General features: G+C 44.9%; 1 protein-coding gene and 1 long non-coding RNA gene across 3 annotated transcripts in view; one reads left to right on the plus strand and one right to left on the minus strand.

Moving 5' to 3' along the window:
- paxip1 (PAX interacting protein 1) overlaps positions 1 to 3,176 on the minus strand; it is a 121,220-nt gene extending 118,044 nt beyond the window's left edge. For both annotated transcript variants that reach the window (XM_033044237.1, XM_033044229.1), the window contains exon 1: positions 2,974 to 3,176. In XM_033044237.1, coding sequence (XP_032900128.1) covers positions 2,974 to 3,069 — 96 coding nt within the window. In that variant the 5' untranslated portion in view covers positions 3,070 to 3,176. The remainder of the gene's footprint in view (positions 1 to 2,973) is intronic.
- Positions 3,017 to 9,568, plus strand: LOC116987921. The gene is made up of 2 exons (XR_004415828.1): positions 3,017 to 3,071; positions 9,137 to 9,568. It is a non-coding gene; the product is annotated as an uncharacterized LOC116987921 (long non-coding RNA).
- The last annotated feature ends 2,221 nt before the right edge of the window (positions 9,569 to 11,789 follow it).

An 11,789-nucleotide genomic window follows, 5' to 3' on the forward strand; every position in this document is an offset into this window, starting at 1 on the left:
CATGCCCTCCACAAATGCTGCCTAATCCACCAAATTCCTCCAGCATTTTGTGTTGTGCTTCAGGTTCCAGCATCTGCAGTTCATAGATACATAGACAATAGGTACAAGAATAGGCCATTCGGCCCTTCGAGCCAGCACCGCCATTCAATGTGATCATGGCTGATCATCACCCCGTTCCTGCCTTCTCCCCATACCCCTTAATTCCGCTAACCCTAAGAGCTCTAACTCTCTTTTGAATGCTTGTGTCATGATTTATTCTATTGTGTTGTATTTGATTTATCCCCATATGGGGATATCTGTCGGTGGATCACCAGCTTTCTGACTGACAGGAAGCAGCATGTGAGGCTGGGAAAGCACATCTCGGACCCGCAAACGCTCAGCATAGGAGCACCGCAAGGCTGCGTACTCTCTCCTCTCCTGTACTCTCTCTACACCAATGACTGCACCTCCAGACACCTCTGTCAAGCTTCTCAAGTTTGCGGACGACACAACCCTGATTGGACTGATCCAGGATGGAGAGGAATCTGCCTACAGACAGGAAGTGTCACAGCTGGCATCCTGGTGCCGTCGCAAAAACCTGGAGCTCAATGCTCTTAAGACAGTGGAATTGATTGTAGACTTTAGGAGAGCTCCCCCTCCCCTCACCCCACTCACCATCAACAACGCCACAGTTACTTATGTGGAGTCTTTTAAGTTCCTGGGAACCATCACCTCCAAGGACCTTAAGTGGGGGGCTACCATCGAATCCACAGTCAAAAAGGCACAACAGAGGATGTACTTCCTACGGCAGCTGAGGAAGCACAATCTGCCACAGGTAATGATGGTCCAATTCTACACGGCCATCGTAGAGTCTGTTCTCACCTTCTCCATCATGGTCTGGTTTGACTCAGCCACCAAGCACGGCACCTGGAGGCTGCAGCGAATCGGCCGATCAGCAGAGAAGGTTATTAGCTGCAACCTTCCCTCCATTGATGAACTGTACACTGCAAGGGCCAGGAAGCGAGCGGGCAAGATCATCTCTGACCCCTCACACCCTGGCCACAAACTCTTTGAGTCACTTCCCTCTGGAAGGCAACTCCAGAGTGTCAAAGCTGCCACAGCCAGACATAAAAACAGTTTTTATCCACGACTACTCGCCCTACTCAACAGCCAAAATTTGTAGCCTCCCTTTGATCTGGTATTTTGTTGTTTCACATGCTTGATCAATGGTGTTTTATCATAAATGTTTTATTATTGTTATTAATGTTTAGTGGCTTCTGAGTCATTCGTAACTGTCACTGTATGTCATGTTATTACTTGTGGCCGGAGCACCAAGGCAAATTCCTTGTATGTGAATACTTGGCCAATAAACTATACTTTCTTCTCCAGTGTTTGTTGCAGTCCCAGTCTCACATTTTTGCCCCGATTCGTCCACTCTGTTGTCAGGCTTCCGAACAGTCCTTCTTATAAGCCAGGATACTAACCAATTCACTTGTATCCCAATGTGGACATTGGACTGTGTCTATGAAACTGATATTCTACAATGCTGAGAACTATGTTCTGCACTCTATATCTTCCCCTTTGCTCTATTGTTCAACATGCTTACATGCAAGTGTCTGATCTGTTTGGATAACATGCAAAAACAGCTTTACACTGTAACTCAGTACTGGTGACAATAAACCTAATAAACCTAAACCTAAAGTTATAATCTGTTTGGGTAGCAAGCAAAATAAAACTTTTCTCCGTACCTCAGTACATAAAACAATAATAAAACTAAACCTCAATTTATTATCTGTTTGGATAGTAAGCAAAACAAAGCTTTCTTCTGTTCCTCAGTATATATGACAATAATATGTCTAATAAACCTAAACATAAACAAGGGTCTCGACCCAAAACATCACCCATTCTTTCTATCCAGAGATACTGCCCGTTCCATCCGCTGAGTTACTCCAGCATTTTGTGCCAACCTAACTTTCAGATATGTTTGGATAGCGTGCACACCAAAGCTTTTCACTGTACTCAGTACATGTGACAATAATAAGCATAAAACTAAATTCATGATCAGCTTGGATAGCTTACAAAAAAATATTTTCACTGTACGTTGGGTACCCATGAAAAAAATAAACCCAAATCTAAATGTATGATCAGTTTGGATAGTATGCAAAGCAAAGTTTTTCACTGTACGTCAGTGCACGTGACAATAATAAACCTAAATGTTTGGATAGCATGCAAAAATTTTCACTGTACCACAGTACACATCACAGTATTAAATCTAATAAAAGACACAAAATGCTGGAGTAACTCATCAGATCCCTGGCACCGCTTGGATCCTTTTCCAGCGATCTCTGAAGGATCCCGACCTGAAATGTCACCCATCCCTTTTCTCCAGAGATGCAGCCTGACATTGTGAGTTACTCCAGCACGTTGTGTCTATCCCTTTTCTCCAGAGATGCAGCCTGACATTGTGAGTTACTCCAGCACGTTGTGTCTATCCCTTCCCAGGGATGCAGCCTGACATTGTGAGTTACTCCAGCACGTTGTGTCTTTCAGTGGAAAACCAGCAGCTGTAATCCCCTTGTTTCTACATAAATCTAACAGATAAACTTACCCCCCCTCCCCCTCCTTTCACTGCCAGCCTCTGAACATTACAAGAAGCGGGCTGTCTGCTCCCCACTATGTGGCAGGAAGTACAACCCCAACACATCCTGCTCTCAAGGGTTGAGCGTGAATAGCCCACTATTTGGCAAAGGAAAAACAAAAATAAATAATAGTAGGAGGGAGGCAACAACATCGTTATCGGGCGCTGCTGCTGCAACTGCTGCTGCTGGTGCTGGCCCCGTGGGGTAAACACGGAGGGAGGGAGGGAGGGTATCCACAGGCCCAGGGCCCTGAGCCTGGGCTGTGGTTAGTTAGTGTGGAGAGGGTTATTGGGGGCGAGGATCGGCCGGGCCGGCCTTCCCTCCATCTCTGTCTGTCTCCAAAACAACAACTCACCCGATGATCGATGTCTCCCACCACGAAGAACTTCACCTCCTTGAAGAGCGGCTCGTCGGCCGGTTGCGCCGCGGTGGGACGGGGCGCCTCGGCCATGGGTGCGTGTGTGTGGTGTGGCCTCTCCTCTCCCTTCCTTCCTTCCTTCAGCCCGGGCCTCCGGCTCGACCGACGCCCACCCGCCCGCTGATGCCCGGTGCTCGCTCCCTCGCTCCCTCGCTCCCTCAAGCCGGCGACCCGACCGACCCTCCCCTCCCCCCGCCCTGGTGCCCTGGTGCCCGCCCGCTGCAGCTGCTCCGCCCTCCCCGCCTCGCCTCGCCCCGCCTGCCCGGGACACCAGATGGCTGCCGAGGGAGTGGGAGCAAAAAGATGGGTTGAAGCCCCCCACCACCACCACTATGTATCCGCTCCCTCCCAAAGATCTTATAGCAGAGCTATAGGATCTTTGCTCCCTCCCACCAATCACTGACACACACACTCGCGCTATCTCCAGTTTGCACCAGAGATACTAGAGGAGCTCTATATACTAAATATACCACAGCTCCTCTAGTATCTCCGGTTTGCACATCTGTGTCCCACCCGCCCTCCCTCCTACCTTTACTAAAACCGGCACCTACACGCACCCCCACCCCCCGCGACGAGTCTGGCTGCAAATTAAGCGGGAAAAGGGTGTTTGCGTGGTTTTAAAACGTTATTTATTTTGTATTTGCTGTGCTTGTGCGTGTTCTCTGTCCCAGTACCTGCGATTTATTTCGATGCAGTTGCTGAGGCTGCTGTATGTTCGCTGTACGTGTATTTAAAATTTATTTAGGTGCCTTTGTGTGTGCGCGTTATATAATCAGTAGCATCAACATAACCCTCAGACTGCAACCAATAAGCAACTCTGTACACCTGGTTTTTCCTCCAAACTTTTCAACCTTGGCATTGTAAACTACAAGTTTTTTCTCGCATGGCATGTTTTTCTGCTCACTACTTTCCCATTCAGACTCACTTTTTCCAAATGAGGTATACGAGTACAAGTTGGAGGTATTCACCACCAACTTCCATCCGGCACTCCAATACACCTGGACCATTTCCGACACTTCCCTACCATTCCATCTCCATCGCAGGGGACAGACTTCTGACCGACATACACTACAAACCCACTGACTCACATGGCTATCTGGACTACACATCTTCCCACCCTGCCCCCTGTAAAGACTCCATCCCCTACTCCCAATTCCTCCGCCTACGCCGCATCTGTTCCCAGGATGAGACGTTCCACACCAGGGCATCGGAAATGTCCTCGCTCTTCAGGGAACGGGGATTCCCCTCCTCCACCATAGATGAGGCTCGCACCAGGGTCTCTTCCATACCCCGCAACACTGCTCTATCTCCCCCTCCCCGCACTCGCAACAAGGGTAGAGTCCCCCTAGTCCTCACCTTTCACCCCACCAGCCGGCAAATACAACAAATAATCCTCCGCCATTTCCGCCACCTCCAACGTGACCCCACCACTCGCCACATCTTCCCATCTCCCCCCAAGTCTGCCTTCCGCAAAGACCGCTCCCTCCGCAACTCCCTTGTCAATTCTTCCCTTCCCTCCCGTACCACCCCCTCCCCGGGCACTTTCCGTTGCAACCGCAAGAAATGCAACACGTGTCCCTTCACCTCCCCCCTCGACTCCATTCAAGGACCCAAGCAGTCGTTCCAAGTGCGACAAAGGTTCACCTGTATCTCCTCCAACCTCATCTACTGCATCCGCTGCTCTAGATGTCAGCTGATTTACATCGGTGAGACTAAGCGGAGGTTGGGCGATCGTTTCGCCGAACACCTCCGCTCAGTCCGCAATAACCTACCTGAACTCCCGGTGGCTCAGCACTTCAACTCCCCCTCCCATTCCCAATCCGACCTCTCTGTCCTGGGTCTCCTCCATTGCCAGAGTGAGCAACACTGGAAATTGGAGGAACAGCACCTCATATTCCGCCTGGGTAGTTTGCGTCCGGATGGCATGAACATTGAATTCTCCCAATTTTGCTAGCCCTTGCTGTCTCCTCCCCTTCCTTAACCCTCGAGCTGTCTCCTCCCATCCCCCCGCCCTCGGGCTCCTCCTCCTCCCTTTTTCCTTCCTTCTCCCCCCCACCCCCCATCAGTCTGAAGAAGGGTTTCGGCCCGAAACGTCACCTATTTCCTTCGCTCCATAGATGCTGCTGCACCCGCTGAGTTTCTCCAGCATTTTTGTGTACCATACGAGTACAAGATATGTCCATTTTTAAGACTCGGGCATGACAGAGAAATTAAAGTATAAAGTATCCTTTATTGTCATTCAAACTGTCTCCAGTTTGAACAAAATGGCATACCTTGCAGTCATAACAAACAAATAAAATAACAGAACACACAATGAACCCAGTTTAACATCCATCACAGTGAGTCTACCAGGCACCTCACTGATGGAAGGCAAAAGTCTTAAAGTCCTTGCTCTCCTTCCTTGTTCTCCCTCTGCGTTGAGGCGATCCAGGCTTTCGATGTTGGGCCACCCGCCGGGTGACGGCAGTCCCGCGGCCGAATCCGAGCTCCGCGAATGGGCCGGTTCAAACTCCGCAAGGTTAATTCCCGGGATGGCGGGACTGTCATATGCTGAGAGAATGGAGCAGCTGGGCTTGGACATTCTGGAGTTTAGAAGGATGAGAGGAGATCTCATTGAGACATATAAGATTGTTAAGTGCTTGGACATGCTAGAGGCAGGAAACATGTTCCCAATGTTGGGGGAGTCCAGAACCAGGGGCCACAGTTTAAGAATAAGGAGTAAGCTATTTAGAACGGAGACGAGGAAACACTTTCTCACAGAGAGTGGTGAGTCTGTGGAATTCTCTGCCTCAGAGGGCGGTGGAGGCAGGTTCTCTGGATGCTTTCAAGAGAGAGCTAGATAGGGCTCTTAAAAATAGCGGAGTCAGGGGATATGGGGTGAAGGCAGGAACGGGGTACTGATTGGGGATGATCAGCCATGATCGCATTGAATGGCGGTGCTGGCTCGAAGGGCCAAATGGCCTACTCCTGCACCTATTGTTTATTGTCCGCGGCCCGGGGAGGACGAAGCTGCCACTCTCCAGTCCAGCGGATGAAGCTGTTGCGGAAGCTCCGGAGAATCGGTCACCAACCTGGGACCTGCGAGCTCCCGGCATTGTTGTCCACTGAGCCCGCGGCCGAAGCCTCCGAGGCCCCGAAGTCGGGCCGTCTCCGCAGCGCCACCACAGCCCCGAAATCGACCAGCTTCGCGATGGTAAGCAAGTCCTGGCTCTGCCTCCGGAGCCCCGAGGTCGGTCCCAGTTGGAGGCCGCCGGCTCCGCGATTAGGCCTCAGCGCAGAAGGAGACGGAGACGGTGATACGACAAAGAAAAGGTCGTATCCCCCCCCCCCCCCCGAAGGAAGAGACTAAAAACAATTTTCTCCCACCCCCCACACATACACAACTAAAAATAAAATAAACATACATCTAACAAGCCAAAAGAAAGCAAAAAAAAAGGAAAAGACAGACGGACTACAGGCGAGCCGTATCTGCTTGGGCAGCGCCACCACTTCCAGAATTCACTTCAAGGAGAGCTCCAGCTATGCCAGGCTGGGCATTTGGATTGACAATTTTGCATTTCTTCTTCGGAGTCATCTGAAAAATGTAAAGAAAAAACCCACTGAACAGCATTAAGTAGAAACAAGTTTTTATTTTCTGTTTTAGAACAAAAAATGATTTTGTTCAACAAAATGCCTAACACAAGTTAAACGTTAAAAATCCTGAACAAATACTGAACAAAAATCATATTCATAAGTGTCATCAAATCAATTAAATTCATCTAAATTCAATTATTAGATCTGAACATCTATCCAATTCTTTAGAAAAGACTAAACATAATTTTTTTAATAGCCATACTATCCAAATAACAAACTGATCCCATCACACAAAAGTTCACAAAAATAACATGATTTTTAAATCTCACTTTGTCATGAATTTCCATGCCAAATCGAAGGAATTGAATGTTTAACTTCCATAAATTTTACAGTTTATAACACTGCAGCAGGCAAGGGCCGTTTTACACAGACATGTGTTCAAAATCCACAAACATCCACTCTCAAGATAATCAAAATCATAATTTTTTGCACAATCATGTCATAAGAACATCTAAATTATCTATATTTTGTGTAATTGTCTATCCATGATCAATATTTTCATACTAAATATATGACTATGTACTGTGGAAATGGGTAAACACTTTGCAAGCAACACACATGTTTTCTGAAAACTCTTTAAAAGCCAAGCCGATCGGGCAAATACTTTGCAAGCAACACACACGTTTTCTGAAATGTCTTTAAAAGCCAAGCCGATTGGGCAAACACTTTGCAAGCAACACGCACGTTTTCTGAAAGGTCTTTAAAAGTCAAGCCAATTGGGCAAACACTTTGCCAGCCAACACTCACGTTTTCTGAAAAATCTTTAAAAGCCAAGCCAATTGGGCAAACACTTTGCCAGCCAACACGCACATTTTCTGAAAAGTCTTTAAAAGCCAAGCCAATCGGGAAAACACTTTGCAAGCAACACACACGTTTTCTGAATTGGGCAAACACTTTGCAAGCAACACACACGTTTTCTGAAAAGTCTTTAAAAACCAAGCTGAATGGGCAAAGACCTTGCAAGCAACACGCACGTTTTCTGAAAAGTCTTTAAAAGCCAAGCCAATTGGGCATACACTTTGCAAGCAACACACATGTTTTTTGAAAAGTCTTTTAAAACCAAGCCAATTGGGCAAACACTTTGCAAGCAACACACAGGTTTTCTGAAACGTTTTTAAAAGCCAAGCCAATTGGGCAAACACTTTGCAAGCAACACACACGTTTTCTGAAAACACATTTTCTGAAAGCCACATCGAGGGGACTCACCGTGGAGTGGACATGCGTTCAGTGTTATTCTCAGCTCAGAGAGCCATGACCCTCTCGCTTCCTCCGTCTCGCAGAGACTGAGTGAGGCATGACACTTCCGGGTTTTATAGTCCCTCCCCCTGCCACCAGCGGGGGCAGCAGAGAGAATGGTGACATTTTTCAAAACATTAATAACTCTCATCGATGGGAAAAATCCTCCAGTCCACTCTGGCGGAGGGGGACAGAGCGAGGTGGTCAAAAATGACAGCCGTAAGTAGCGGCGTTCTCTCGGAAATCACGAAAGTCGAAAGCGGTCAAGATCTTAGTTTTAATGACATAGATAAAATAATTATAAATAATTTAAAACACTATCAACATTTATGGCAGAAATTAAAACTTTTATTAAAATTATTTATCTTGGGCTAGCCATAATCGAAAAAATGAAAGCATATTTTGTTGCTTGCGGTCACTGTAAAGGACAACATTTCAGTAACTTTTTTTATTTACACGAATAATCTTATAAAACCTTAAAATATACTAAACATATAATACTATTACTATAAATAATAACAATTTACCTATGTACAATTAAAATACAGTAAAAATTAAAAGGTAATAAAAATATCTTCTTTGGTAGATACAAACAGTAGATGACTTGTCGTAACAAAAAAGGGGAGCCGTTGAAAAGGCAATCACACTGCTAACGTGAATCGCATGACTATCACGTTGTGATAGCACTCGTGTTTTCGATCTGGACAAAAAATGTTGTATTTAGAATAATAAGGTAAGTGATAAAGGTGAAATCGTGTTAGATTAGTCTAAGCCTATTGTTTTTATGAAGAGGTGAATGGAAGGTAGGCTACAACCGCAAAGCCTAGGCTAATACTATATTAATGAAAAAGTAATAAAAGGGTGAATTTGTGTTAAATTGCAGATGTTTATTATGAAAAGTGTTCAAATAATGGTAAAATTGTGTTACATTACCTTAGCCTATGAGTTTTGGTGGCCTAGTCTTGCCTAACGTAGTCTAGCCTAGCGTAGGCTAGCTTGAACATAGCCTAGTTTAGCCTTTTTGGTTATTTATTATAAATCTTTAAAAAAGGCGCTTTACTTTCTGAGAAGGGGTTTCCTTTCAAAGCATGCGACAATAGTCGCACAACTCAAATTGATTAATTTTTTGTTGTATATATTTCAACAATCCCAAAGTTTGAGAGTCAGTAGCACAGATGTTGTAGTTGGCTGTTCTGCTGTAGCTAATGTGATTTTTTTCCCTTTTTAACAGAGGTCAAGACGCTAGAGGAATAACGATGAGTTCACGAGAGTACTTAAGTGGATACCAAAAACGCAACTCAAGGAAAAGCGATCTGACAAAATTTCTAAATGTCAAAAACTAACAAACTATTTTGCAATGTCAAGTTTGTCAACACCTACAGTTGAAACAAGCCAAGCAAACACCATTGAAGCCAGTGATAGTGCACTAACCATGGGAGCATTTTCTAGCAATATTCAACCCATTGTTGATGCTTTTGATACAGATGACGATCACAGTGGTCAACATGAAAGTACTGCGGAACAAGCAGGGACTGAGCAGAAACATAAAACAGGACGCAAATTCAGTGATTTCACTGAAAACTGTGACCTCAAAAACTGGCCCATAACAGTTGATAATGATTTCATACAGAATTGTTTAATGCAAGACATAGGTTTTGTTTAATGCAAGACACCGATCCAGTAACAGGATCGGTCCAAGTCAGCATGGATTTACGAAGGGGAAATCATGCTTGACAAATCATCAGGAATTTTTTGAGGATGTAACAAGTAAAATGGACAAGGGAGAGCCAGTGGATGTAGTGCACTTGCACTTTCAGAAAGCCTTTGATAAAGTCCCACAGGAGATTAGTGGGCAAAATTAGAGCACATTGTGTTGGGGGGTAGGGTATTGACATGGATAGAAAATTGGTTGGCAGACAGGAAACAAAGAGTAGGGATGAACGGGTCTCTTTCAGAATGGCAGGCAACGACTAGTGGGGTACAGCAGGGCTTGGTGCTGGGACCGCAGCTATTTGCAATATACATTAATGATTAGGATGAAGGAATTAAAAGTAACATTTGCCAATTTGCAGAAGATGCTATGAGGATGCAGAGGGACTTGGGCTGGTTGAGTGAGTGGACATATGCAGTATAATGTGGATAAATGTGAGGTTATCCACTTTGGAGGCAAGACCGGGAAGGCAGATTATTATCTGAATGGTGTCAGGTTAGGAAAAGGGGAAGTTCAACGAGACCAGGGTGTCCTAGTACATCAGTCACTGAAAGTAAGCATACAGTCACAACCGGCAGTGAAGAAAGCTAATGGCATGTTGGCCTTCATATAGAGAGTTCAGTATAGGAACAAAGGGGGTAGGACCAGAAAAGTTTTCGAACTTCTTCTTACCCCTTTTGAACATGAACGATATTATTTGTATTATTTGAGTTACTTATTTGTTTGTTTTCCTTTGTGTTTTATTTTCTTTTTTTATTGCTTACAAGTTTATTTGTGTTTGTATTTTTTAACATGTTCAATAAATTAATAAAGTTTTTAAAAAAGAGGTCCTTCTGCAGTTGTACTGGGCACTGGTGAGACCACACCTGGAGTATTGTGTGCAGTTTTGGTCTCCTAATTTGAGGAAGGACATTCTTGCTATTGAGGGAGTGCAGCGTAGGTTCACGAGGTTAATAGGCAGAACTGTCATATGAAAGAATGGAGTGACTGGGCTTGTATTCACTGGAATTTAGAATGATGAGAGAGGATCTTATAGAAACATATAAATTTATTAAGAAATTGGACACGCTAGATGCAGGAAACATGTTCCCGATGTTTGAGGAGTCCAGAACCAGGGGCCACAGTTTAAGAATAATGGGTGGGCCATTTAGAACTGAGATGAGGAAAAACCTTTTCACACAGAGAGTTGTGAATTTGTGGAATTGCCTGCCTCATAAGGCAGTGGAGGCCGAATCACTGGATGGATTCGAAAGAGAGTTACATAGAGCTATTAGGGCTAGCGGAATCAAGGGATATGGTGAGAAGGCAGGAACTGATTGTGGATGATTAGCCATGATCACATTGAATGGCGGTGCTGCCTCGAAGGGCTGAATGGCCTACTCCTGCACCCATTGTCTATGTATCTATGACATAAGCTGGCTGCCAACCATGGAAAACCCAGCCAAAAAAAAATCAATTGAATGAACATCTGAATGGCTCTATAACACCTGCTTAGTGATAAAATCAAGCCTGCTCATCTCTGGTACTTAGAATGTTTGCAATATTTTCACTGGATGTCTGCAATTGCAATAATTGGCCAACTGAGAGCAATGTTATTTAGCCTACTCTCCACTACAATTAATGTTAATTGGGTAACTAACCAAGCCTTTTAACAGGGCTGTGTAATAGCTCTGCCATCAGTACCATAATTCTAACCAATCTCATCTCCAAACTCTTGGACCTAGGACTCGGCACACCCCACATTACTGTAACTGGATCCTCATCTTCCTAATCCAGAGATCGCAACGAGCAAGAATAGGTGACAAAACATCCTCCACGATAATTCTCAAAACTGGGCTACACTGTCAGCCTTTTATTATACTCCCTATACACTCATGTAGGTGGCGCAAGTGGACGGCGCAGCAGTAGAGTTGCTGCCTTTAGTTTTTTTTTAATATAATTTTATTTATTAGTACAGTACATTACAATAGTACAAGCCAAATATATCTTATTACATTTATTGTACCACTTCATTTTTTTAAGCTTTAAAAAGAGAGAGAAATAAAGAAAGTAAAGAAAGTGAGAGAAAGTCGTGATATTGTGAAAGAGCGATCAAAAAGAAAGACCCATTAAGCAAAGAGTTAGGGAAAAAGGTTAAGATATAGGCCATAGAAAAGAAAAAAAGAAAAAGAAA

The sequence above is a fragment of the Amblyraja radiata genome, chromosome 2, assembly GCF_010909765.2.
Source record: "Amblyraja radiata isolate CabotCenter1 chromosome 2, sAmbRad1.1.pri, whole genome shotgun sequence".
Lineage (NCBI taxonomy): Eukaryota > Metazoa > Chordata > Chondrichthyes > Rajiformes > Rajidae > Amblyraja > Amblyraja radiata.